The sequence below is a fragment of the Lytechinus pictus genome, chromosome 1 (genome assembly GCF_037042905.1).
Source record: "Lytechinus pictus isolate F3 Inbred chromosome 1, Lp3.0, whole genome shotgun sequence".
Lineage (NCBI taxonomy): Eukaryota > Metazoa > Echinodermata > Echinoidea > Temnopleuroida > Toxopneustidae > Lytechinus > Lytechinus pictus.
In genome coordinates this window covers 30,831,697-30,858,512 of record NC_087245.1, presented here as the reverse complement: position 1 = coordinate 30,858,512, position 26,816 = coordinate 30,831,697, and the positions used below count along the sequence as shown (strand labels likewise).

Below are 26,816 nucleotides of genomic sequence, written 5' to 3'. Positions count from 1 at the left end.
TCTGATTACATGTATGTTTAACAGTTTTTCCTGTCACAGCAATGTAAGCCAAATAAGAGCTAAACAAAGAAATAAAGAAAAAAAAAACAGTCAAACAATGCAGGTTCCATCTTTTTGAGCACTGAATAAATGTCAGTGCTATTTTCCTCTGCAAAATAAAAAAGAAATTGAATTCATCTCAATCTCAAAAGCCATCTTTTCTGCATTCCAACCTCTGTAATCACAACCCTATTGACACATTATCACTTCACGTAATTCAGGCCGGTTAAACATAAAATTAGGCCCGGTAGTCGAAACCTGTTAATTTGGGTTTTCTTAAGCGAAATGCTTAGCTGGCAAGTGGTGAATATGTTAATGCATTGTTTTGCTGTGCAGCTTTATAGAGTTTTTATTTGTCAATTTTCACGTTTAGCTCCAGTCTAGGTCTTTAAATAATACAAATTCTTTGTTTTTTAACATTAATGTAATGCTCAGTAGAGCAATAAGAGGTACTTGAGAATTGTTTTGATTGAAATAAGTCATTGTATTTTGTTGAAATGAAAGTGTTTTGTTTTGTTTGCAGAATCAAGAACTAAGGTCACCTTTCTTTTACCAACTATCTTTTCTCTTTCCCTATCTCTCTTTTCTTGAAAGTGTATTAGTATTATCATTATATCAGCAGTAACAGTGGTAGTAAACTACTACTAATCATTACTAACATTCCTTTAATAGATTAATGTTGGATCTTTGAATGTGAACAGAAAGATCGATATATTTGATACCGGTGGATGTTCCATTACGCTGTTTGTAAACTTGCGCATGACTATATAAACATCTTAAACATTTTCTTTGGTGCTATGTCAGCTCCATAGGGATACTGAGTATATAAGTTAGCGCAAAGACAGTCATCGCCAGTTGTGCAAAAAGTCATTCATAATTTACCAATGGCTTTATGAAACGCACACCAGGAGCCCGTAACACAAAGCTTAGTAATGATCGTATAACACTTTTCAACGATTGATATGATTGCATTTACCACGATGTACAATCAGTTGTTAAAATGAAGCATACGATTAATCGATAACGTTTGTGTTACGGGACCCTGGTAACTTTGCCTTTTACAATTAATACCATTAATGGCAAAGCTACAATATGACATTGTACTTGTACCTTTTAAGGAAATGGGCCCATGAAAGTAGGGTGCTGGAATGTTCATTTTGCTGTTTGTACATTACACACATCTTCAAGCATGACTGGTGACCTGCTCTTAGGTTCAAAGTCAAAGGCCCGTATTCTGAAGTCAGGTTTAACTTAAACTCAGGTTTAAACTTGTGGTTTAAGTATGGACAGCCAATTGTTACATAATCACCAAACAATAGAGATATCATAATTCAGCTCAATTGGCTCTCAAATCATTCATAATTGTCTAGGAAGTATAAATAGAGTGATCGTCTTCACCATCGTTGAATCAGGAAAGAGCACAGTAAACATAAAAAATATACAACTTAATATTTTTTTTTAGACTTTTGGCTTCCCATAATTTTAGTACAGAGTTAGACCATGGTCTAAGTTAAACCTGACTTCAGAATACGGGCCACAGTATCCATTATTTTCATACACATCAGTCAAAGTTGAAATCGGTTTGTTATTCCTGTTAACATTCTTCTAAATGCAAAGTTTATTATTGATCATAATTTGACCACTGCCCAATACCATAAAGCTTCCAGTTTGGTTGTGGGGTTAATTTCTACGATTGATAGCGGTGAGTATTTCATACGATCAATCAGAAATATCACCATAATAATAGTAACAAATAATCGCTAAGCAGCTTTATATGTTATAATGCCTAGGGATATACAAAAATGGCTTTATGAAAGGGTTCAAGTGCTTATTCGACAACAAATACGAATATTTCTACAATTTTATCAATGTTCTGAACTTTGAGCCTCTAGAAAAAGTAGAGCGTTTATCCCTTATCATAGATTACAGTCTACATTTTCCCTGTATGAATGATATGAACAGGTGAATTGTTATTTACTTCTTATGCCAACATGTGAAATCTATAGTATAATTATGTTGATTTATACACATATAAGTACACAGTAAAAACGCTGTTTAAGATTTTATACAACGCTGTTTACTATATGAACCTTACAGTATTTGTTTAACCGTTTAAACAATCATGTTTAATTTATTGACAATTATATATTGAAAATTAAACTTTGTTGTTTAAGATTTAAACAGTTGTTTAAACTGTAAGGTTCATATAGTAAACAGCGTTGTATAATTTTTTTTTACTGTGTAATTGTTCCATTATGTACTCCATTTATTATGATCATTTATGTCATCATGCACATGTGTCTGTAGATATCACATCCTGCATCACAAGCCATCTACTGAAATTGGATTTTGTTCAAATTGTTTTTACCGTGATTAGCAAGGATTTTATTTCTTACAGTTGTACATAATCTATATAAAAATAAATCAAGCTATGATGATACGAAACAAATTTGTATGAACGTTTTGTTTTTATACAAATGTGAGCCGTCTGATTTGCATATTGATTAAAGGCGTACTCCAGGGTGAAAATGATCTGATTTTAAACGGATAAAAGAAAAATTGGACAAACAAAACACTGAAAATTTGATAAAATTTTGATAAGAAATAACCAAGTTGTGACATTTTAAAAATTTGCATTACTTTGGTGAAACGGTTTTATGCATGCGTTCATGAATATCCAATGAGTAAATTGATGATGTCATATCCCCACTTGTTCTTTTTGCATTTCATTGTATGAAATTCAGTTTATTCAAATTTTGTCCTCCAAGAATTACAAAAATTTGATTGATACTGATATATTTCATGCATTAGATATTCATTGCTGCAACTTATTCTATGACAAGGAAAGTCATACATAAGTGTATGAAAATAGGAAATAATTATGGTTTCGTGTAATAACATAAAAGGGAAAGTGGGGACATGACATCATCATATCATCTAATGAATATTCATGACGGTGTGCATGCAACTTCATGAAATTTGTATGCATTTGATGAAATTTTCAGCATTTTGCTTAGTGAATTTTACTTCATTTCTTCAGAGATAATCATTTTCAGCCCGGAGTACCCCTTTAATGTAACAATTCAACAGACAAAGAGTAGATGGAATATAGGGGGAATAATACCGTAGAAGTTGTTGGTATTGCATGTGGAATGGAATGCGCGGTATCTGTTGAAGCATTCAGTGTTAGTGGTGGTAGGAGAATCGTTTTAGTAGTTGCATCACCATTAACAGCAGCAATGATAGTACTAATATTATTACAAGAAATGGTAGTGATGGTGGTGGAAAATTGATGGTGATGATTGAGGTTGTAGTTGTCGTTATAGTAAAAGTGGTAGTAGCATAATGGTGGTGGTATGGTAGTAGTAGTAGTATTAGTAGCAGTAGTAGTAGTAGTAGTAGCAGTAGTAGTAGTAGTAGAAGTAGTAGTAGTAGTAGTAGTAGTCGTAATAGTAGTAGCAGTAGTAGTAGTAGTAGTAGAAGTAGTAGAAGTTGTAGTAGTAATAGCAGTAGTAGTATAGTACGGGAGCCAGGAGGGGTCAGCATAGCTGAAAAGGTAGACAATTTTCATGTAAATGACGTGATTCCCCATATCACACAATGCAATGAATGGGGCGTCTGCCGTGTCCTAAGTGGTGGATGTGGCCGTAGGGGCCCTAAAAAGAGGCCCCAAAATTGAGCTAGATCAGCTGGAAAGGTAACCATCTGAAACCAACAGGAAAATGTTCGGCATAGTTCACTTGTACATGAATGATACTTAACTGACACTTTAAGTGGTGGGGCACCCCCGGCAGACGCCCCCAATTGGGGGCCCCAAATTGAGCTAGATCAGCTGGAAAGGTAACCACTTGAAACGAACAGGATAATGTTCGGCATAGTTCACTTTTATATGAATGACACTTGACTGACACTTTAAGTGGTGGGGCGCCCCCAGCAGACGCCCCCAAACACCGCCCCCTCCCAAATTTAGCTAGATCAGCTGGCAAGGTAACCACCTGAAACCAAAGGAAAATGTTCGGAACAGTTCACTTGTACATGAATGACACTTAACTGACACTTTAAGTGGTGGGGCACCCCCGGCAGACGCCCCCAATTGGGGGCCCCAAATTGAGCTAGATCAGCTGGAAAGGTAACCAATTGAAACCAACAGGATAATGTTCGGCATAGTTCACTTGTACATGAATGACACTTAACTGACACTTTAGGTGGTGGGGTGCCCCCGGCAGACGCCCCCAAAACCCTGCCCCCTCCCAAATTTAGCTAGATCAGCTGGCAAGGTAACCAACTGAAACCAACAGGATAATGTTCGGCATAGTTCACTTGTACATGAATGACACTTAACTGACATTTTAAGTGGTGGGGCGCCCCCGACAGACGCCCCCTCCCAAATTTAGCTACATCAGCGGGCAAGGTAACCAACTGAAACGAACAGGAAAATATTTGGAATAGTTCACTTGTACATGAATGACACTTAACTGACACTTTAAGTAGTGGGACACCCTCCCCCCGACAGACGCCCCCAATTTGGGGCGTCCAAATTGGGCTCGATCAGCTGGAATGAAATTCTTACTTTTACTATCCTTTTCTTTTTGTTCTTATTTGTAGAACTCTTCCATCTGTGTGCTAGTGATATGCGGGTGGGGTCCGGGGGCGGAACCCTTGTTACCTCTTTATATGAAGCCATTTTAAACCTTATAGAATAAATCCCAGGTATACCATTTACACAACACATTACTTCAACGCAGTTGCATAATAAACCAAATATTTTGAGGTGGCACATATATAAAATGTGGGATATTGTTGCCAGCGAGAAAAGCGAGCCAGAAAAAATGGCCAATTGAAATGAAATTCTAATTATGTGATAGCTTTTTACATTATATATCATAATTATTTATTACATATAATTATTTCATTCCCCCCCCCCCATTCATTTCCTGTCCTTGTCATCATTATTTTCTCCCCCCCCCCCGGCTGTGGAACCAAGCCCCCCACCCCATATACGCCAGTGCGTCAACATAAAGCTCAATGCAGGAAGGTCCATACAGGTGCCCCGTTATATAGGGCCCTTTGGAGGTTACAGATGAAGAGCCCCTGCTGCATGAGGTCTGGGGCAAAGTCCCCGGTAGCTTTTGAGATTGTAGACATTAAGAAGCTTTTTACGGTAACTCTTGCCAGCGTAAAGCTTACTTAATAGGTAGGGATATATAACATAAATATATAGGAGGATGTGTCTAGACCTTGGCCTAGGACTCGGGGGGGGGGGGCACACTCAGTATATAATGCATACAATGCAATGTGCCGCAGAGGGGACCCCCATTTTTACACTCAAATTTCCGTTCCAGGGCATAGCATTTTTGTCTTATTGAGAAAAAGAACAAAGAAAGCCGCTCCAAACCATAGCATTTTCTTCTTATCGAGAAAAAAGAAGAAAGAAATCCGCTCCAAAGCTTCGCATATTTTCCGTTACGCCGTTCTGGTCGCAATTTTGGTGAAAAGCGGCCGCAGCTCACTGTCCGACCATCGCCTCTGCGCTAGCGTGCAAGGAAGTCGTGCCGCCGGGCTAGCTGCATGCACGTTCCATAGGGATGCTATATACGCTCCTAGAAGGCGACCCGTTCCAAGGACCCCCGTTTACACAAACATTTGTAGTTCCGAAGCCCATTCCGAGGAACCTCCTTTTTACAATAAGCCCACTCCAAGGCCCCCGTTTTTTGTCTTGCCCGCGGCACATACCTACTACTTTTTTGGTCGAGTGCCCCCCCCCCCCCCGGGACTAGGACTTTGTTTGTCCTGGTTGCGACCATTACTGCATTAAATTGATCAAGTTTAAAATAGACTTCATACACAGTGTTATATGGCATACATTTTTCTTCCCGTTCTTTGTTTTTAATCCTCGGCAGACCGGTCGTGTTTTTAAGTTCTCTTTTTTTTTTCTTGCCTGTCCCTTTTCTTCATTTTCAAATTTAGCTTTTGGCTCATTCCATTTTACCGTCATTTTCTGCTTATATTTGCCTCTTTCTTTTCCTTTTATGTTCAATTTTGTCATTTATTTGACTTTTTTTACCAAACATGCTAGTGTAGCCTATTAGTATTTTACGATAATTTGTTTTTTTCTCAAGAGTTTTTCTTTCCTTTTCCCGATTTCCTTTCGTTTTCCCTTTTGTATGTTCTTGCTTTCCCTCTCCCCTTCCTCTTTTCCCCCTTTTCTTTCACTTTCACGAGACTGGAGAAATTGCCTTGCTAACTACAAACAAATTAAGATTTGTGTGTGTCTGTGTGAATGTGTCAACAGTAACATGCAATAACACAAGAAGGTTCATTGATTGCTGTTTTTTTTTATAATCTTCATGCATTTTCATTCTGAAATTGACTGGACTAATTTTTAACTTTAGATAATCGTTTCATAATTGTATCATTTTTTAATTATATTACTTACGACTTTTATGTAAGTCATAAGTGAAAAAGGTATCTCTTCTGCCTTTCCGTTTTCAGCCACTTATCTTATCTGATATTGATAATATATGTACAGTAGTACATAAAAAAAGAGCTGAACCTCATCCACAATATACATATACCATATAATTTTGGTTATGATCACCAATACGTTCAGGGCATTTTACCCAAATGGATGTTTTTTTAAGAATTGCGCATTTAAACGAAATAAGCATTTTTAGACCAAACGCGATCAATACAATCAGTTTAAACCTCTATTACTCAGTCAAAATCCATGAAAATTTCATCAAATTTTGAAATATAGTTAATAATTGTATGCTCAAGATGGAGAATCTATTTATATTGCTATTTGTTTGCTCATTTAAATCTAAACAGCACTGTCAGATCTTAAAATACGGTGAAAGATAACAAAAACCCAGTCTGTGAGACTGAGATTTCAATAACAAACTTGAAAAGTACAATAAATGCTGCACTTTATTCAAACCCCATGTCATTTTCACCAAACTTTGCAAAGTTGTAGAGGAAGGTATACCTAAGAGGTGCAAACGTTGAAAATAGAGGTTCATGTGCTTGTTTTCAAACTGTCAGCACTTTTATCAGAGCAAATGTGCTTTTTAAAACTACAAAAATGCGCCAAATGCTTTGTATCTGTGTGAGTAAAAATTTGAAACCACTCTACCATTTATTCAAACTCGGGGTAATGTTCATTATACTTTACAGCACTACTTTGTAGAAGTATTTTTAGGAATTGGTCTATGGAATAATTCCAGTTTATTAGCTTCATAAAATAAAACATTGGATCTGCAGTTAGAGTGTATAATGAGTAAAATCGGCTCATACCTACAGCTGATTAATCACCTGTCCATCCATAGTGCGCAAATCAAGATGCGCACAAACATAACTGTGGAACGTCCTTAAATTGTATTTACGTAACATGTATTGATGTGTATATAGGAATGCATTTAAGCGTTCAGAAAATGAGATATGTTCCTACTGTTTTCTAATGCAGGGCAATATGTTTTATCAGAAAAATGAAATGATGTTTGACTTCTTACTTCTTAAGGTCATGTCGAATTTCTGCTTTATTCGCATTCATTTTTGTTTGCATTGAAGCAATGGAGGTGTGAAGGCCCGGTGTGAAGGTTATTTATTATTTTTCTGGTTTCCTCTTATGTTCCGTTTCTCTTTTTCCATTCGTAACCTCTTTCTCATTCTTCCCCTTCCGATTCCCTTCCTTTTCCTAGTCCTCTTTTAACTTATCATTTTATTTAAAATTCTAATTCATACTCATTCATTGAATTATTAAGTTATGAAAAAAGGAATATGTATCCATTCCTTTTTCATAAAACGTTTGTAGCATAGGTGTCCTCGTATTTGATAGTGGAGATGAGTACATGATGGGAAACATGGAATGGATAAAATGAAATTGAAAAAAGTATAACATCAGATTCAGTCTCAATCTACTACTCCCAGCTCCTCAACAGCACAACTCATGTAGAATATTTTCTAATTGGTTTCATGTTGTTAATAATCTTTCCGGGGGGGGGGTCGGGATTTGGGGGCATCTCCCGGGCTCCCCACCACTCAAAGTGCCAATTCACAGAGCACAATGCTGAAAATTTCAACAAAATCAGATAACAAATAACTAAGTTATTGAATTTTAAAGTTTAGCAATATTTTGTGAAAATAGTTATATGCACACCATCATGAATATTCATTAGTTGGGCTGATGATGTCACGTCCCCACTTTCGTTTTTCTTATGTTATTACAATCTTGAAATCATAAATGTTTCATTTTTTTATGACACATGTATGTCTCCGTCATAATGAAATGAGTTGCAGAAATAAATATATAATGCCTTAAATCAGTTGTCAATCCAATTTTTTTCAGTTCTTGGTAGAAAAAACAACAACCTAATTTCATATAATAACATATAAAAGAACAAGTGGTGATATGACATCAATTTACTCATGTAATATTCATGAACACATGCCTAGAACTATTTCACATGAATAATGCAAATCTCTAAATGCCATTCGTTGTTATTCCTTGTCAGATTTTGATCAAATTCTCAGTGATTTGTTTGTTTGATTTTTCTTTATCTGTTTAATTCATATTATTTTCAGCCTGGAGCATCACTTAAGGTGTCATTCATGTAACAGTGGACTATGTCAAACATTTTCCTGGTAGTTTCATGTGGGTACCTTAGCTTGCCAGCTGATCTAGCTCAACATTGTTGGGGGGGGGGGGGTTCAGGATTTTGGGAGCATCTGGCGGGGGTGCCCTACCACTGAAAGTGTCAGTTAAGTGTCATTCATGTACAAGTGAACTATGCCAAACATTTTCATGTTGGTTTCATGTGGTTACCTTGTCAGCTAATCTAGCTCAATATTGGGGGGGGGGGGGCGTCTGCCGGGGGCGTCTCACCACTTAAAGTGTCAGTTATGAATTATTCATGTACAAGTAAACTATGCCAAACATTTTCCTGTTGGTTTCAAGTGGTTACCTTGCCAGCTGATCTAGCTCAATTTGGGGCCCCCAATTGGGGGCGTCTGCCGGGGGTGCCCCACCACTTAAAGTGTCAGTTAAGTGTCATTCATGTACAAGTGAACTGTTCCGAACATTTTCCTGTTTGTTTCAGGTGGTTACTTTGCCAGCTGATCTAGCTAAATTTGGGAGGGGGCGGGGTTTGGGGCGTCTGCCGGGGGCGCCCCACCACTTAAAGTGTCAGTTAAGTGTCATTCATATACAAGTGAGCTATGCCGAACATTATCCTGTTGGTTTCAAGTGGTTACCTTTCCAGCTGATCTAGCTCAATTTGGGGGCCCCAATTGGGGGCGTCTGCCGGGGGTGCCCCACCACTTAAAGTGTCAGTTAAGTATCATTCATGTACAAGTGAACTATGTCGAACATTTTCCTGTTGGTTTCAGGTGGTTACCTTTCCAGCTGATCTAGCTAAATTTGGGAGGGGGCGGGGTTTGGGGGGCGTCTGCCGGGGGCGCCCCATCACTTAAAGTGTCAGTTAAGTGTCATTCATATACAAGTGAGCTATGCCGAACATTATCCTGTTGGTTTCAAGTGGTTACCTTTCCAGCTGATCTAGCTCAATTTGGGGCCCCCAATTGGGGGCGTCTGCCGGGGGTGCCCCACCACTCAAAGTGTCAGTTAAGTGTCATTCATATACAAGTGAGCTATGCCGAACATTATCCTGTTGGTTTCAAGTGGTTACCTTTCCAGCTGATCTAGCTCAATTTGGGGCCCCCAATTGGGGGCGTCTGCCGGGGGTGCCCCACCACTTAAAGTGTCAGTTAAGTGTCATTCATATACAAGTGAGCTATGCCGAACATTATCCTGTTGGTTTCAAGTGGTTACCTTTCCAGCTGATCTAGCTCAATTTGGGGCCCCCAATTGGGGGCGTCTGCCGGGGGTGCCCCACCACTTAAAGTGTCAGTTAAGTATCATTCATGTACAAGTGAACTATGTCGAACATTTTCCTGTTGGTTTCAGGTGGTTACTTTTCCAGCTGATCTAGCTCAATTTTGGGGCCTCTTTTTAGGGCCCCTACGGCCACATCCACCACTTAGGACACGGCAGACGCCCCATACATTGCATTGTGTGATATGGGGAATCACGTCATTAACATGAAAATTGTCTACCTTTTCAGCTATGCTGACCCCTCCTGGCTCCTGCTCTAGTAGTAGTAGTAGTAGCAGTAGTAGTAGTAGTAGTAGTAGTAGTAGTAGTAGTTAGTTGTAGAAGTAGTAGCAGCAGCAGTAGTAGTAGTAGTAGTAGTAGTAGGGTAGTAATAGAAGTAGTCAGGGGGCGGATCTTGCTTTTTTTCCAAGGAGGGGGTTTGATCGAGAAATTTGACAAGCAAAAAAAAGACAATCAAAAAGGTTTCACTACCAAATGAAGGTCATTTTAGTACCCATAAGTTTTTTTTTACAAGCAAAAAAAAAATGTAGCTCATTATTTTGTTTTTACTTGGCAGCACAAGGGGGGGGGGGGGTTAGACCCCCTACCCTGTAGATCCGCCACTGGTAGTAGTAGTAGTAGTGGTGGTGGTGGTAATAGTAGTGGTAATTTGCCAAGTAGACCACTCACCACATGGTCTACTTTCATTTAGTCTAATGCCGATCCGTTCATCAACATTTCGTCTTACAACCGTTTGGTCTAATCATCAGTTCGTCTAATCACTATTTCATCCATGGCCATTTCGTCTCATTACCATTTGGTCTAATATCTAAACCCCTCAAAAAAAGTTTGGAAATCTGAGTTTGGCCATTAATTTCTCCCAACTCCCAATTCCACACAATTTAAAATGATACTATGCTTGTTATGATCATGCCATCATGAAAAGAGCAGGATTCAAGTGTTGGATGAGGTCTGAATTGAAAAGCTGCAAAACGAGCAAAGAAAGTTTGGAAATCTGAATTTGACCATTAATTTCTCCCAACTCCCAATTTTACACAATGCATATTTAATATCATTCAAAAGATCATTTAATTTTCTTTAAAATGATACTATGCTTGTTATGATCATACCATTACGAAAAGAGCAGGATTCAAAAGTGTTGGGTGAGGTCTGAATTGAAAAGCTGCAAAACAAGCAGAAATAGTGATGACGGGTCAATACAGAACATGATTCTTTTATCTGTGTCAATAGAGATGAAAATCCATTCAAAATCAAGCCCCTGCTTCCTAATTTTATATGTTTTGTTGTGGTTTATGTTGTGATGGTTCTGTGAGATAACATGGTTTGAGTCGTGGTTTGAAAAACCCATGCATGTTTGTTTGTTTGCTGTGTGTTTGCTTGTGCAGAGGTGTGTTTGATTGATTCCATGTTAATGTGGATGTTAAGGTGCATGAAAACAGTTAAAAGAAACCGCTGAGAGACTCCCTCAGTGACTTTCAATATTGTGTCATTGTGCAACTTTTGAATATTTGACTTTGTCCCACATTTCAAGGCACTGCCTCCATGTGAGCCATGATCATATCATGTAGGGTATCATCTTAAACAGAACTAAATGATCTATTCATTGATATTAATTACACATTGATATTTACTAAAACCGAGGAGGGATTATCGATCAAAGTCAAAAGAAACCGCTGAGAAACTCACTCATCACCACGGAAAAAAGAACAGTGACTTTCATTATTGTGACATTTTGCAACTTTTGAATTTGGACCTTGCCCCACATTTCAAGGCACTACACCTCCATGTGAACCATAATCATATCATGTAGGGTATCATTTTAAAGAAAATTAAATGATCTATTCATTGATATTAATTACACATTGATATATACTAAAACCGAGGAGGAATTATCGATCAAAGTCAGATTTCCAAACTTTTTTTTAGGAGTTTATTTTATTTTCATTCATTTTGCACAATAACACTTAATCCAATTAGACTAAATGGTATATGGACTAAATGGCTATCGGACCAGCTGTTAATAAGACTGAATGGCATCAGACTATATGAAAGTAGACCATGTTGTGAGTGTACGAACTGATGGTAGACCAAATGATAGTAGACGAGTTGGCAATTGGACGAATTGGCATTAGACGTATCAGAAATAAACCATATTAGTAGTAGTAGTAGTAGTAGTAGTATTAGTAGTAGTAGTAGTAGTAGTAGAAGTAGTCAGTGGCGTACGATGGGGGTGACAGGTGTTCATCCCCCATACATTTTTTGATACCCAACCCCCCCTTCTTTTTTTTTTGGGGGGGGGGGCGGTTGTCAACATTTCTTTCAGCTTGAACTCCCACCTCCTTTCAAAGATCCTGCGTACGTAGTAGTAGCAGACCTAGTGATGCAATATATTTGGTAAGGATCTGTGTATTATTTGGTAGGTGATTTAAAGATAATGAAGAATCGTTTTTTGTCTCATCTGCATAACAAAGCGAGAGTATAGGCACCGCCTTTTCGACGGCAGCGGCGACGGCGGCGTCGTCAAATTGAAATCTTAAACAAGCCTATGTTTTTTAAATGTCCTCATGAATTAAAAGGTATATGGACCTAATTAATGAAACTTAGACACAATGATAATCAATTATTACTGAATATCATTGTCGAATTTCAGGTCACATGATTAAGGTCAAAGGTCATTTAGGGTCAATGGACTTGGACCATGTTGGGATAATCAACATCGAAATCTTAACCAAGGTTAAGTTTTTGCAATTTCGTCATAACTTTAAAGTTTATGGATCTAGTTCATGAAACTTGACACAAGGGTAATGGTGTATCACTGAACATCTTGCCTGAGTTTCAGGTCACATGATCAAGGTCAACGGTCTTTCAGGGTCAACGAACTTTGGTCATGTTGGGGTAATTGTTGAATTGCCATCATAACTTTGAAAGTTTATGGATCTAGTTAATGAAACTTGGGTATAAGAATAATCAAATATCCCTCTACATCCTGTGCGAGTTTCCGGTCACATGATCATGGTAGAAGGTCCTTTAAGGTCAATGAACTATGGCCATGTTAGGGGTATTGATAAATTGTCATTGTGTACAGAATGAAGTTTTTAGTAATTTCTCAATTTGTTAAGATGACTTTCTTTGTTTCATCTTGTAAATCGATGATATAGATGTGAATTTATCCGATTGAGGGCATATTGCTTTTATGTCTGGTCATGGGAAGCGTGTTGCTTTTCCATTGTTGCCGTTTATTTGTTCAAATTCGTGATACGAACCCAATGACGTGAGTATTATTTTGTTATCTTCATGTTTATTAGCTATGTTATCATTTAATGAGTGTCAGGTGAAATATGGTTTTAAGAAATTAAATTAATGTGTCAAAGATATCATAGGCCGAGTGAATTATTTCACATGATTGAAAACACTGCATAGTACGTGTACGTGCATGCATTACGTAATAGAGAGCATATACATTCGTACGTGGCGTGGTTGTGCATAGGCAAGAAACTTGAATTTGGCGCCTTCGGGCACGTGATGAATGCATTGTCATATACCACGTAAACATAAAGAAGTAAACAGAAACGCATTTAAAGTCGTAGTTGATATTATGAAAGCTGTTTTACAAAAAAAGGTGAATTTAGGATACATTAATCAATACATGGCATTTACAGTATGCTAATACTTGATATGACCTTGAAGCATGTCAGGTCATTCTTGGTTGTTGAATATTTAAAGTTGTAATGCAAGTCAACATTATTTGCCGCTTTTGAAAATATGTAGACATTATGTAATATGATATGACATGTTGTCGATTCAGTTTATACATTTACTGTTTATTCTGTATTAAATTGCATATTGAACCAGTCGCATTGTGCACACAATCATCAACACACTGGACTCGGTCTGATTCTTGGGTTTTGTTTAATTATTCGACGTATCACACGCCACAGCCATCATAACTGAAAGTTTATGGATCCTGTTCATGAAACAAGAATGAAAGGGTAATCAAGTATCTCTGAGTCTTTTGTAACATGATCAACGTCAAAGGTTATTTAGGGTAAATGAATATAGTGTTTTATTAACATAATTATGAACGGTGTTTCTTGTGAATAATTATTCAATAGTCGTTTTCATATAGTCAGCACTGCTGCTATATTGAATCGCGTAATGCAGGCGAGACTTCCAGAGACGTTCCACTTGTTAAATGAGTGCGGTGATTCGGATGAATTGATAATAGAATAAATTGCCGTTTGAAGGAGAAGCACAGAAAATCCCATGGTAAAAGACCGGGGAAAATAACATCAAAAGATTGTTTGAATAAGATATACCCTGAATATATGGGCCTTGATAAAGAATACTATAAATAACATTTAAATAGTGTTAACTAAAACAAGTATTTTACATGGGTTACTAGTATCTTGTATTGGCTAAATTTGTCAACGACAATTTGTCATTCACTACCCGAGAACAGACTTAACTTAAAGTATCGTGCTAAGTGTCAATACAATCGCTCATATCATAATTGCCCGTCGTATGTTATATCAGCAGTATGTTGAAGAAAGATGAGGGAACGAAAGCACATTCTTGTGGAACTCCAAGTATACATAACAATCCAACCGTGGTGTATTTCTTTTCACATTCTGATATCAAAATTAATTTCATTCGTGTTTTGATATCTGTGTTTGTCTCTGTTTTTTTGTGCTTAAGGAGCGGGAAGTAGAGACTTCCATAGGCGGCGGAAGCGGGGGGGACGTGTCCCCCCTAAATTTCAGGTGGGGGACGATCTCCCCCCCTAAATTTTTCGTTTTTTTTTTTTTTTTTTTTTTGCTTGTCAAAATTTTTTGTCGGCCTCCCCCTAAAATTTTAGTTGATATTAAACTTTTTTTGTTTTTTTTTGTTGCTTGTCAAAAATTTTTGGTGGTCCCCCCTAAATGTTTTGACTTCCGCCGCCAACGGAGACTTCTTATGGTTTTTGTGGTAGTCATCAAGAAACATTTTGGGACTTGCAATCGTTTCGCAAACGTATTGCCCCTCGCTTATGCAAATCAGTCAGAAGTTTATATTCCAACGGCATGTCATGTACGTTTTTAGATGGGCCGACTTTCTTCACCTTCGCGCCTGATCTACGTTGTTTGTCATAATAATGATTTAAGATGGACGCTCCTCCTGTCTGGTTGAACGGGTAGAACCCGTACAGAGAGATCTCCCGGCAGAATTGGGTGGCTGCGACATACGCAGCAAAGCCAGATGATGGGATTCGCACTCCAAGTAACCTAGGAATAATTATTAAAAAAATCAAATAAGAAAAAGAAAAAGCAACAAAAGGGGTTGATGACGGGTAACGTCTGCCTGCGATGTATCTTTTAGGGAATAGTGGGTGCATACTTTTAGCACTACCTTCAGAAGACGCAAAAAAGGAGATTAAAATGGGGGAGGGTAAAAGGGTGAAGTAAAGGGCAGAAAGGGAAGACAAAAATACAGGATTTTCTTTTGAAAGTTTAGCCATCAACAACTGAGGAAGCTCCCCGTCAAACATAAAAAATATTCAGAGGTGCGATTTCAATCTATTCTGCAAGCACATACTCATATTTGACACTTCAACCAATAACAGGTCTAGATTGAAGACTATAGACGCCCAAGGCTCTGTCTTTGAGCCAGCCACAGTACATAGTGAAGGTAAACTTGAGTTGAAATATTTGTAAGCCGAAACATCTTAGGTGGCAATTTGAAGATCATTCAAACGACTTTGAGGAAGAAAGATCGTATGCTTTCCCAGCTTGAATTAGCAATATTTGTGAACAAAAATCGAAAGATCCCGAAATAATCATGAAAATCCCATGGGTCTCATTCTTGATCTTACCTTTTCGCTGCTTTCATGGGAAATCCCGGACTGTATGCGAACCTAAAATCCCATCCCTTCTTCACATGAATTAGACCCAACACCTCCTTTATTTCCTCAATAAAAGAACACGTTTTGAAGAACCAAAGGGTTCTGTTATGTTGCTTGAATATGTTCATTCCTTTCATCAGATCATTACAGTTCTTGGATGGTTTTCTTCCACGGGATGATGGTATACATGATGTTAGCAATGACATCTGCTCATGATTCATTGTCATGACGTCAATCTTGGAGCCAACGTCATGTTGGAATCTCTCGCCAACGTCAGCCAAATTCAGTCGGATGACGTACTGCGCAGAATCGATGACGTCACCACACTCGCTGCCCAATAGAATGCCCGAGTTCCCGACGATTGCGCAGTTCTCCTGCCATGTAACACAATCAGAATGTTTTCGAGGTCGTTTTAATCGGCCGGTTGGAGTATTGTTTGGTTCGGATTCATTAGACTTTACTTGCTCTGATGTGTTTATCCGTAGGAATCGCATTACTTCACAGAGCGATAAATTAGAATGAATTTGTTTTCTGTGGAAATTATCGAAAAGGAGACAGATAAATTTGCGAAAGCGACTGTAAAAAATATCTAAAAATAATTATATTTTGCGGAAAAATTACGGAAAATTAAGGTCGACCATGGAAGGAAATCCCAGGGGGACAGTGGGACGCGTCCCTCACTTTTTTGTTAAGGTGGGGGGGGGGGCACAATATTAATGTCCCCCACACTATTTGTGGTCATTTATGATGAAAAAAATACATCATTCAAAATCGAAGTAACACAAGTAGGCCTATCCTTGAATTTCGAAATATATATCATATCGCTATGTTTTTGTTAAGAACTAGGGTAGGAAAAAAAAGCGTACCAGTTCGACTAGTCACGAACTCGAGTCGCATTTAGCGATAGCAATTATAATGATGCCTGCCGATGTAGCGGCAGATCTGGTTCCATCGGCGGCTACGGTATCCGCCGGCAGGTATCGTTGTTTACTCGGATCCATTCAGTTGGGTTGCCGTCGTTTGATTTTTTTATTATTTATTTTCATATTGAAATAGATAAATACAAATAAATGGTAGGTCCTGTATAATTTTGAAGGAAATGGGTACCATGTGCATGCAGATAGAGAAACGATTGCAAGAACGATATGTGCCGAAGATAAATTGGTTCTGAATCCGCCGAAGTTGGAACACGATCCGCCAGCAGATGAACCGTATCTGCCTAGTAGGGGATCCGCCGCTACACCGGCGCGCCGGTGTATAGCGGCCAGCGCAAAGGGCCAGCGCCAAAGCTAAGAGTGGCATTCATCCATAGAGATGTATACTAATAACGCGTAATTAGCGTAATTAGTATACATCTCTATGCATTCATCGTCACACTATACCGGTAAGTCAGCATCTACCTTAGATTGCTGTGCACACAGAGATACGATCTTACGTATACGTAAGCTCCCGAAGGGAGCTAGAGAGGGAACTCTTTCCGCGCGTTTTTATTTCCCATAGGTTTTGTACATAGCCAACATGGCTGCCGGCGGACAATTTGAAGGATGATTTTGGAGGGTCAATGTTTTATTCATGAGAATGACGTCAAAATACGCATAATGCACTTGTATGATTGGATTAAACGCTAATGTTTTATTCATGTACTCATGCATTAAACATTTTCTTTGGGAACCTCCTCTGTAATATTTTTTAGCAAAGATCCTGGCCATTTGCAGCTAAAACAAAGCAAAGATACAGTAATAATCGTAACAAGCAATAACAAATAGATCATTAAAATAGATGAATAATAAAACTCTGAGGAGGAAAAAAACGAATGATCTGACATGATGTAATCACTGACAGACACCATAAACGATATTAATCAGGTCGCGCATTATGCTAATTAGTGACAAAATACTAATTTACATATTTTTACGCTATGCGCGAAGGACGTTCCGTGACCACGCCTTCATTTCGCTGGTGTACCAAAACAGTGGCGGTGTCCATAGGCTTGTATACGAAAAATGGGAGCAGTGTGCACTTTTGACCCTCCGAAATTTTCTTCAATTCTGACCGGATGCAGAAGCGGAGTTTCACCCCCCTGGCTGTGCACGGCCAGAGCTCCCACCCACTCCATTATTGTCCAATGCGCGCGTTTTTTTTTCATTATATAAATATTTATTAAATCCGTCCAATGGCCATTAGGTCTAGCCTCTACTACCAATTTGGTCAATAATTTGGTCTAATTATCAAATGGTATGAGACAAATGAATGATTAATAAGTTATCAACTCCAATATTCTTTCTAGGGGTACATGTGAGGAGCCTTGCCTTTTATTGAATGGTAAATACTTTGTTATCTTGTTCAAACAAGGCTCCTTATATACATTTTTTTTACCTGATTGCACTTGCCGCAGTATGCAGGAGATCGCCCTCGTCTGACTTAGAGTCATTTTCATTTCGTCTAATATGAAATGAAATTCTGGGAGAATCAAGAACATAATTTTATTATATAGTTTATTTTTAAGCATCGATAGGAAATGTCCATTTGATGTCGTTATAAAATACTAATCTTTCACCATACTTCTTGTCTTCTGAGTTAGGAAAAATAACTGGAAAATAAGGAATATAACTGTAATTTTATTTCCGTTCCATGTACATGATATACGGAAAATAATGATGGTCCATGTTATTTCCTGGTATGTAAGGTATGATGCATTCAGTGTATGCAAGCCGGATGCAATGTACTATTTATATTTCGTGAACAGCAACATTATAACGTTTCTAGCTTATAACTGTGTTTATTGAATATACTCATTTAATGAAACAATGCTAATTCGATTTTGGTGCCAGGTGCTTGATTCGCATGATGGCACATTTATAACTGTGTTTATTGAGTATACTCAATTAATGAAACAATGCTAATTCGATTTTGGTGCCAGGTGCTTGATTCGCATGATGGCACATTATTTTTATACGAGGCATTTTAATAGCAGTGAAATGTTATAATAAAGGAAATATTTAAGTTAAATATACACATATATGAGTCGACAATTGTGTTAAAATTTCTGCAAAAATACTGTTTTTAAAATCCTCGCTCAATATTCTCACTCTGACGAAAATGTTTATTGAATTATTTGTTTGTTTATGTGTTTATTTGTTCATGTATGTATTCATATATTTATTCATTTACCTAATTTATTTATTTAGATAGGGGTCGGCCTTCCGGCGTTCATGTTCCCGTATAGGCCATTAATATATCTTTCCATTGCCAATGATTACTATGTCTAACTTCCAAGCTACCCATTGCTACAAACAAATGATAATGTGCTTTTATGGTGAGTCTAATTTTAGAGTGTTCCCTCTAACTCTAACCCCTCCCATGAAAAAAAAATCAAAGATGCCGAAACAATTCTGGTGCACCTTCGCTTGATAGATCAGATTTTGTATAAAAAAACTAAACCGCTCTATTTGGTTTATAAAAACCGGTATTAACAAATTGATCCCCTCCCCCTCCATCACGTCTATCCATTCCCCGCAATAACTGCGGCAAATCTCTTATGTATTCACAATGAGTGATATACTTACTCTTTAGCTACGGGTGAGATGTTTATACTAGGATTCTTGAAGAGAACGGTTCCAGAAATCACAACCAGCACGACCAGTACGAGAATATAAAACATAGCAGTCAGTATTTTCGTTTTCTGATTCTGCTGTTTAGTAAAATTATTTGGCGATACCATCGTGCTCGATTTGTGCAGCACGTAGCTCGACTTTCTTATTAATACCTTACTTTGTATTGCTACTTATACTGCCGAACAGTCGGGGCCCTGCGTGGGAACGATTTTTAAATGGGGGGGGGGGGCGATGCTGTGCTGGAGGTTTTGTTCAGATGGTTGCCGTCAGCAAAAACCCCTAAATAATGGGTTAATACTCCTTTCTCTTTTTTTAATTTTGTTCGTCAACCTGCATTCCAGGGGGTGCTGCCTTTGGTAAAAAAAGAATAACATACGCAGCATGCACCGCCTGAAAAATCTTGGATGGTGCTTCAGCACCAGCACTCCCACTCCCCAGCGCCATGAGAACAGTGCATATACATGTATAATAGCGCCATCTATCTAGAAATAATCTATTCCGAGGCGCCTAGTGATTATTAATATACAGTGCGTACCACAAAAAACGAAACCGAGATTTAGCGATGATTTATCATAACTTAATCACAAATACAATAGACAAATGACCTACCATTGTAAAGCTTAGAATCTCCTCTTTCATCTTAAATTACTTAGATTAATTCTTATTCAAGCATGAGTGGGCAAAAACAATTTGAAGAGGGGATACCAAAAAGTCACTTGGCGGGCTGTATCTGGGTTTCAAAAAGAAAACCACACTTCTAAAAGTTCAATATCTGCTCTTTAATTTGATACCTCAATTACAGAAAATGGTCAAGAAATAACAAAGTTTTGGTTATTTGAAATAAGGCTTGAATTTCAATAATTTCATAAAATGAAGAGGTTTCACAGGCTAGCGTTCAAACTCACTCGACACTCCGTTTTGTTGACGATCAGCCATGCATTAAGTCTTTTGTTAACCATGCGATAGCTTCTGTGGGAGACCGGTGAAAACACGTTTATTTAATGAAATTATGGAAATACAAGCATTGTTTCGAGGGAACAGAACTTTTTTATTTCTTGACCATTTTCTGTGATTAAGGTATCAAATAAAAGAGCATATATTGAACTTTTTAGGCATGTGATTTTCTTTTTGAAATTCAGATACCCCCTGCCAAATTAGTTATTGGTATCATTTCTTCAAGTTGTTTTTGCTCACTCATGCGTGAATGAGGAATAATCTAAGTAATATCAGATGAAAGAGGAGATTCTAAGCTTTATATTGGTAGGTCATTTGTCTATTGTATTTATGATTAGGTTATGATAAATCATCGCTAAATCTCGGTTTCGTTTTTTGTGGGACGCACTGTATATATATATATATATATATATATATATATATATATATATATATATATATATATATATACAGTGCGTATCAAAAAAAAGTTTACACTTAGAAAAAATCCTGTAGAATTATACATTTGTAATATCCCGAAGATTTTTCCACATTTTAACATTGGTACAGATCCATTTAAGCAAATGACGATATAACTGTCGAAAAATATTTCCGCTTGAGTGAGCACCACTTACTTTTGAAAAGTTAGTGGAAAATGATTTTCGCAGAACTTTGAAATAGTTCTGCGAATAAAAGTAGACCTTAATCATGAAGAACACATGGAATTTAGCTAGTAAAATTGATTTGAAGATATCTTTTACCTTTTTAAATTTGTTTCCTTGCTCAAAACACTCCGAAGAGTGCCACTGAGCCCCACCTCACTCCCCCACACACCGAGGCCATCGTGACGATATTTGCTTTACACTGAGCTGTGATTTACATGAAATGGCTTAGGTTTGATTTTCGTTTTGTTAATCATTGTCAAGCTTGAGAAAAGTGTAGAGAAACAAGTATTTAATGAAAAATAAAATGTAAACCCACTTTATATTATAAAAACTTAGTGGAAAAATGCTGGAGATATCTGATATAAACTTTTGTTCAGATTCAGTTATGTCCTCAGATCCAGCTGGCACGAAAAGGGTAAAGGTTGTGCTTACTAAGTGTTGAATTTTTAATTTGGGTGGCAAAACTGTTACAATATGCTTGAATGTATCCGTTTTATTTCAATTGACTAAGAGTGCCAGGGAATGTATGAGAAATGTTTCGCAGGATAAGTTTGATTTCGCCCTTTCCCCTTGACACAGCGTGAAAACGAGCATTTCTGCGCAAACAGATTTCTGCGAGCTTTACAAAAATGGACAGTGCTCACTCAAGTGTAACATTCTGTCAAAAAGTTTACTTTTGTTGGATAGATGAGACCCAAACCCAAGATTATATGTGAAAAAATTACCCACATATTACATATTTTTTAATTCCCAGAGCTTTTTCAAAGTGTAAACTTTTTTTTGATACGCACTGTATATATATATTAAATTATTGATGATTTATATTGATAATTATATATGATTATAAGCATATATATAAACATCATAATCACAACTTTCCCTGACGTCATCATTATGATAATCAATAATCATTATTATAATGAGCAAAAGTATAAATATCACATGATTATAATCATTATCATCATCGGCGTCATCATTATGATCATCGTCAAAATCATGGAAATCAGTTATCAATTTAATGTGAAATCACTTTTAAATATAATGATTTAGCTTATAGCAAGTAATAAAATTGATTACAGTTTTGATAATACTTTGCTTATAAATTATTATGACGTTTACTATATTTTGTTATTTGTATAGGCCTGATGAAGGCCGTCGATATGACCGAAAGCTTACCGGAATAAAACGAAACATTATTTAATTCGACACACGTTTGTGTTGGGTACAGCATCTTATCAATATTAAAACGAGACTACACACAACGCATCGACATCCTCCCTTCCTCTTAAAGTCCTGAAGAAGACCAGATAAACGATCGAATGTTTGGTAATAATGGAGAGTGAACCTGTATTTGCTACGTCCCGCAACCTCAACGTCGTTGTCATCACCATCACCAGCCTCATCATCATCATCATCATCATCATCACCATCATCATCATATTCATCATCATCATCATCATCATCACCATCATCATCATCATCATCATCGTCACCATCATCATCATCATCATCATCATCATCATCGTCATCATCACCATCATCATCATCATCATCATCATCGTCATCATCATCATCATCATCATTTATGAGGGGCAGTGGTGCCATGTTTGATTATGTAACATCGTAGGTAACATAATATAATCAAACATGACGCCACAGCCCCCACACGCTTATACAGATCATTGAGAACTACTCTAATTTCAGCAATTCAGATGTAAACCAACTGGGCCTCCATTACTCGTCCTGATAAACATTTTTTTTAATATCGAAATCTAGACTACTAATACAGATGAGTGATACTTGTTACAATGAGTTAATTACTTAAGGGCTTCGGGATCGCTGAAATGCTATCCCCTTTTGTTAGCCAGAATGTGCTCTTTTATAATTATTTTCATCGATCAACAACCTCGTTTTCGTGAAGTATCACCCTTATAGTTTGCTGATGCAGTGTTTTGTTTCGCCTAAGCTTATTGTTGGTGTTGACTTTTTTTCCTCCCATTATTTAATGTTGATTAAAATAGTATTTCATCATAGAAAACTGATTTAAAAAGGGAAAAAAAGTACATCAGAAATGAAGAATTTGTTTAATCCTTCTTAACATACAGTGTGTGGCAAAAATAGTCACTCATGACTTATTGCCAAATAAACACAAGGAATGGAATGGATGGAATAAAAATTTATCCTGAAGAAACAGAAAAGTTCCCGCACGGCAGAGTCTCGAGAACGCACCTGTTATTCTCACAGAGGGTCGTGGGTTCGAATCCCAGCCATGTCGTAATTTCCTTCGGCAAGAAATTTATCCACATTGTGCTGCACTCGACCCAGGTGAGGTGAATGGGTACCCGGTAGGATTTATTCCTTGAACGCTTTAGCGCCTATTAATATGGCGGCTTAGCTACAGCCGGGGTAATAATATGATACCAAGTATCAAAGCGCAGTTGAGTATATGCACATAGTAACTGCGCTATATAAGTGGACATATTATTATTATTCTCACATTGCGTAAAATTACAGGAAATTGGTGTATGGCGTAATGAATTAATCTCTCCGTTTGTTTAAGAAGACATGTTCTGTTGAATTGCGGATCATCTTTTGATATAACATTTTACAGAATTATTTTTTTTTTTGGGGGGGGGGAGAGGGGTTCCTGCAAAATCTTTTTTTTTTACAGTTTAGATGGCGCTTTTATTCTAATCACAAAAACAAACAAAATAAATCGAAAAAATGAGGGTAAATTTGTTGATACTCGAAATTCCCCTTATCGGAGTGTAATTTTATCGCGGGCGTTTTCTACTTCTCTCTTTTTGAAGCAATGCCGGAACAAAGGTGTATAATCATATTCCATATTTCTTCGCAAAGCTCACGCGCCATTTCCTAGTAAATCAACCGGATATGTTTTACCGTTGACTCAGATCTAAATCGAGGGTATTTACAGTCACACCGGCTCGAAACCGACTCCAGACCGATCAAAGATATTACGTTATTTCCAATGATGTATCATCGATCGGTTTGGAGTCGGTTTCGGTTACAGTCACACCGGCTCGAAACCGACTCCAGACCGATCAAAGATATTACGTTATTTTCAATGATGGATATATCATCGATCGGTTTGGAGTCGGTTTCGTGGGTGTGACTGTATATAGCATAGGTTATATAGAAACAACTGATCTATAACACTTCCCTGTCTTAACCATTAACGATCATTTTACACGCCTTGCCATGGACCTGCAATTATTGTAATCAGATTTGTGTTGTTTTATGTTATAGTGGGCCTGTAATATCCTACATAAACCTACCTATTACGGTTAGAGAAGTATACTTTACTTAAAAGGGCCACACTCCGGTTTGAAAATGTTTATATCTAGATAAAAAGAGTAAAATTCACAGAGCAAAATACATACAATTTCTATCAAAATCTAATAATAAATACCAAAGTTAATGAATTTTAAAGTTTAGCGATATTTTGTGAAAACAGTGATATGCACGTCGTCATGAATATTCATTAGATAGGCTGATGATGTCATATCCCTACTTTCCTTTTTTTTTCTTATGCTATTACATGAAATCATTGTTTCATCTTCTCATACATGTGTGAATGATTATGTTTCCCTTACGATGAAATAAGTTGCAGCAATGAATATCTAATGCATCAAATCAGTTGTTAATCCATAGTTTGCGCATTGAACATTCATGAAGACATACTTAAAACTGTTCACCGGGATAATGCATATTTTTACAACGCCATAACAATACTATTCCTCGTCCGATTTTGATCAAATTTCCAGGGTTATGTTTGTTTGATTTTTATTAATATATTCAAATCACTATTTTCAGCCTGGAGTACCCATTTAAAAAAGTGTTCAAGCTTCTGTCAAACTCAACATTATTTTTGACAGGTTTCATTTACTCCTGTGGACTTTCTCAAGCCAAGTGATCAGTTACACACAAAGGTGGCACATAATAATTTATGCTGTTTGAGATCTGTAACTCTCTTGATCACTATACAAAAGATGGGTGACGTTAGATAGCCCGAGTCTTTATTAACTCTTTGCACAGTTGCAAGCTAGTTTATTATTTTTAATAATGACTATTATTTCTAATGTTTTTATTTTACTCAAGATTTCCATATTGCACTATTAATGCTGATGATTATTAAATAGATGTTATCCAAGAACTATTGACATTTATTGGCTTCTCTAATATAAGGTAGGGGGGGGGACTTTTTATCATGACCGTTGAATTTAATTGTATGAAAATGACGAATGTGCAAAATTGCACCATGATTCTGTCACACTTCTTCTTACTTTTAAAGTCAGTTGTTATTTTGGGCAGGATCTCATCCGATATTGTGGCCTGTATTAAGGGCGTGTTTGCTACAACTGAAGGGGAATGGGATGGGTCTATATAGTTCAGGGCACTAGCGTACCTACGGGGGGGGGGGCAGAGGGGGCAGTCTGCCCCCCCTGACGAGCCACAACCCATGTAAAGGACGTATCCCTGCCCCCTGACGAGCTTGAAAGACCTTTTTTGCCCCCCTTACGAGCTTGAAGACCTTTATTGCCCCCCCCCCTGACGAGCTTGAAGACCTTTTTTTTTTTTTTTTGCTTGTCAATTTTTTTTTCTGGTACGAAATCCTTCATTTGTGATTGAAGACTTTTTTTTTTTTTGGCTTGTCAAATTTTTTGGCGAACGGTTCCCCCCCCCCCCCTGTGGAAAATCCTAGGTACGCCACTGGTTCAGGGAGTTGGGACCCTGTGTAGTTCATTCTGAGGGCCCATTTATGTTCGTTCAGTCGTTCATTCGGGGGTATAGCCTAGTGTTTATTTGACCAAAAATTTGAGACGGATAGTCGATCGACGTGATATGATACTAATAAAATTGCCTCTGCGAGTAAGAAACATACCATGCGAATAAACGAATTAAAAGACAAGTCGTAAACAGAGAGGAAAATACAAAACAATATTTGCGATAAATTGCTAAAAAACAAATATATGGAATTAGATTTTTTAACGGATTAAAAAAAGAAGATTATGAATAAGAAAGTAAACATAAAAAGATAATGGAAGAAAGCATGAAATATGGAATGTTTTGTAAAATCATGAAAAATAAAAACGCAATATTCGAAACTTACTTTGTATTATTTGTTATCATAATTGATGCTATTCTTAATATTGTAATTTTCATTATCATTGACAAAAACAGCATCATTATCAACATCATCATTATCAACATCATCATTTATTATAATAACAATTTTTTTAAGCATGGTCGAGTGATTTATCAAAGATGTAGTATATTTGAATCGTTTAATAAATCTTTACATGACTACTGGTCTTTGCAGAAAAAAAACGATTTTTTTTTTGTCTCTCCCTCTCTCTCTCTCTCTTTCTTGCATTTCGCATTCCTATCTCAAAAACATCATTGTTTTCATGCATGACTGTCATGATCGACATCGAGTAATATTTTGGGTTTTATTGAATTATGAGAGAATGATTACTGTGTAAATAAAAATAAACGCATACAGGTCCAGGGTGCAATATACCCCCATCTCCCCCCCCCTCTCTCCCCCTCTCTCTCCCCTACCTCTCTCTCTCTCTCCCTCTCTCTATCTCTCTTGCATTTCGAATTCCAATCTCACAAACGTCATTTTTTTCATGCATGACTGTCATGACATCAAAGAATATTTTGGTTTCATTGAATTATGAGAGGAAAAAATGTCTGTGCAATTAAAAATGTTTTTCGTACGGAGAGAGAGAGAAAAAGAGTTTTGTTCCAAAGAGTGCTTACTGTTAGCTCAT

General features: G+C 37.3%; 1 protein-coding gene across 1 annotated transcript; it reads right to left on the bottom strand.

Annotated features, from left to right (window-relative positions):
- Positions 1 to 13,883: 13,883 nt before the first annotated feature.
- LOC135155297 (CMP-N-acetylneuraminate-poly-alpha-2,8-sialyltransferase-like) lies at positions 13,884 to 16,300 on the bottom strand. Its single transcript, XM_064104248.1, has 3 exons — positions 15,777 to 16,300; positions 15,027 to 15,189; positions 13,884 to 13,892 (listed from the first exon to the last, which is right to left on the bottom strand). Exons 1-3 carry the CDS (start codon positions 16,298 to 16,300, stop codon positions 13,884 to 13,886), a joined length of 696 nt encoding a protein of 231 aa, XP_063960318.1.
- Positions 16,301 to 26,816: the final 10,516 nt, after the last annotated feature.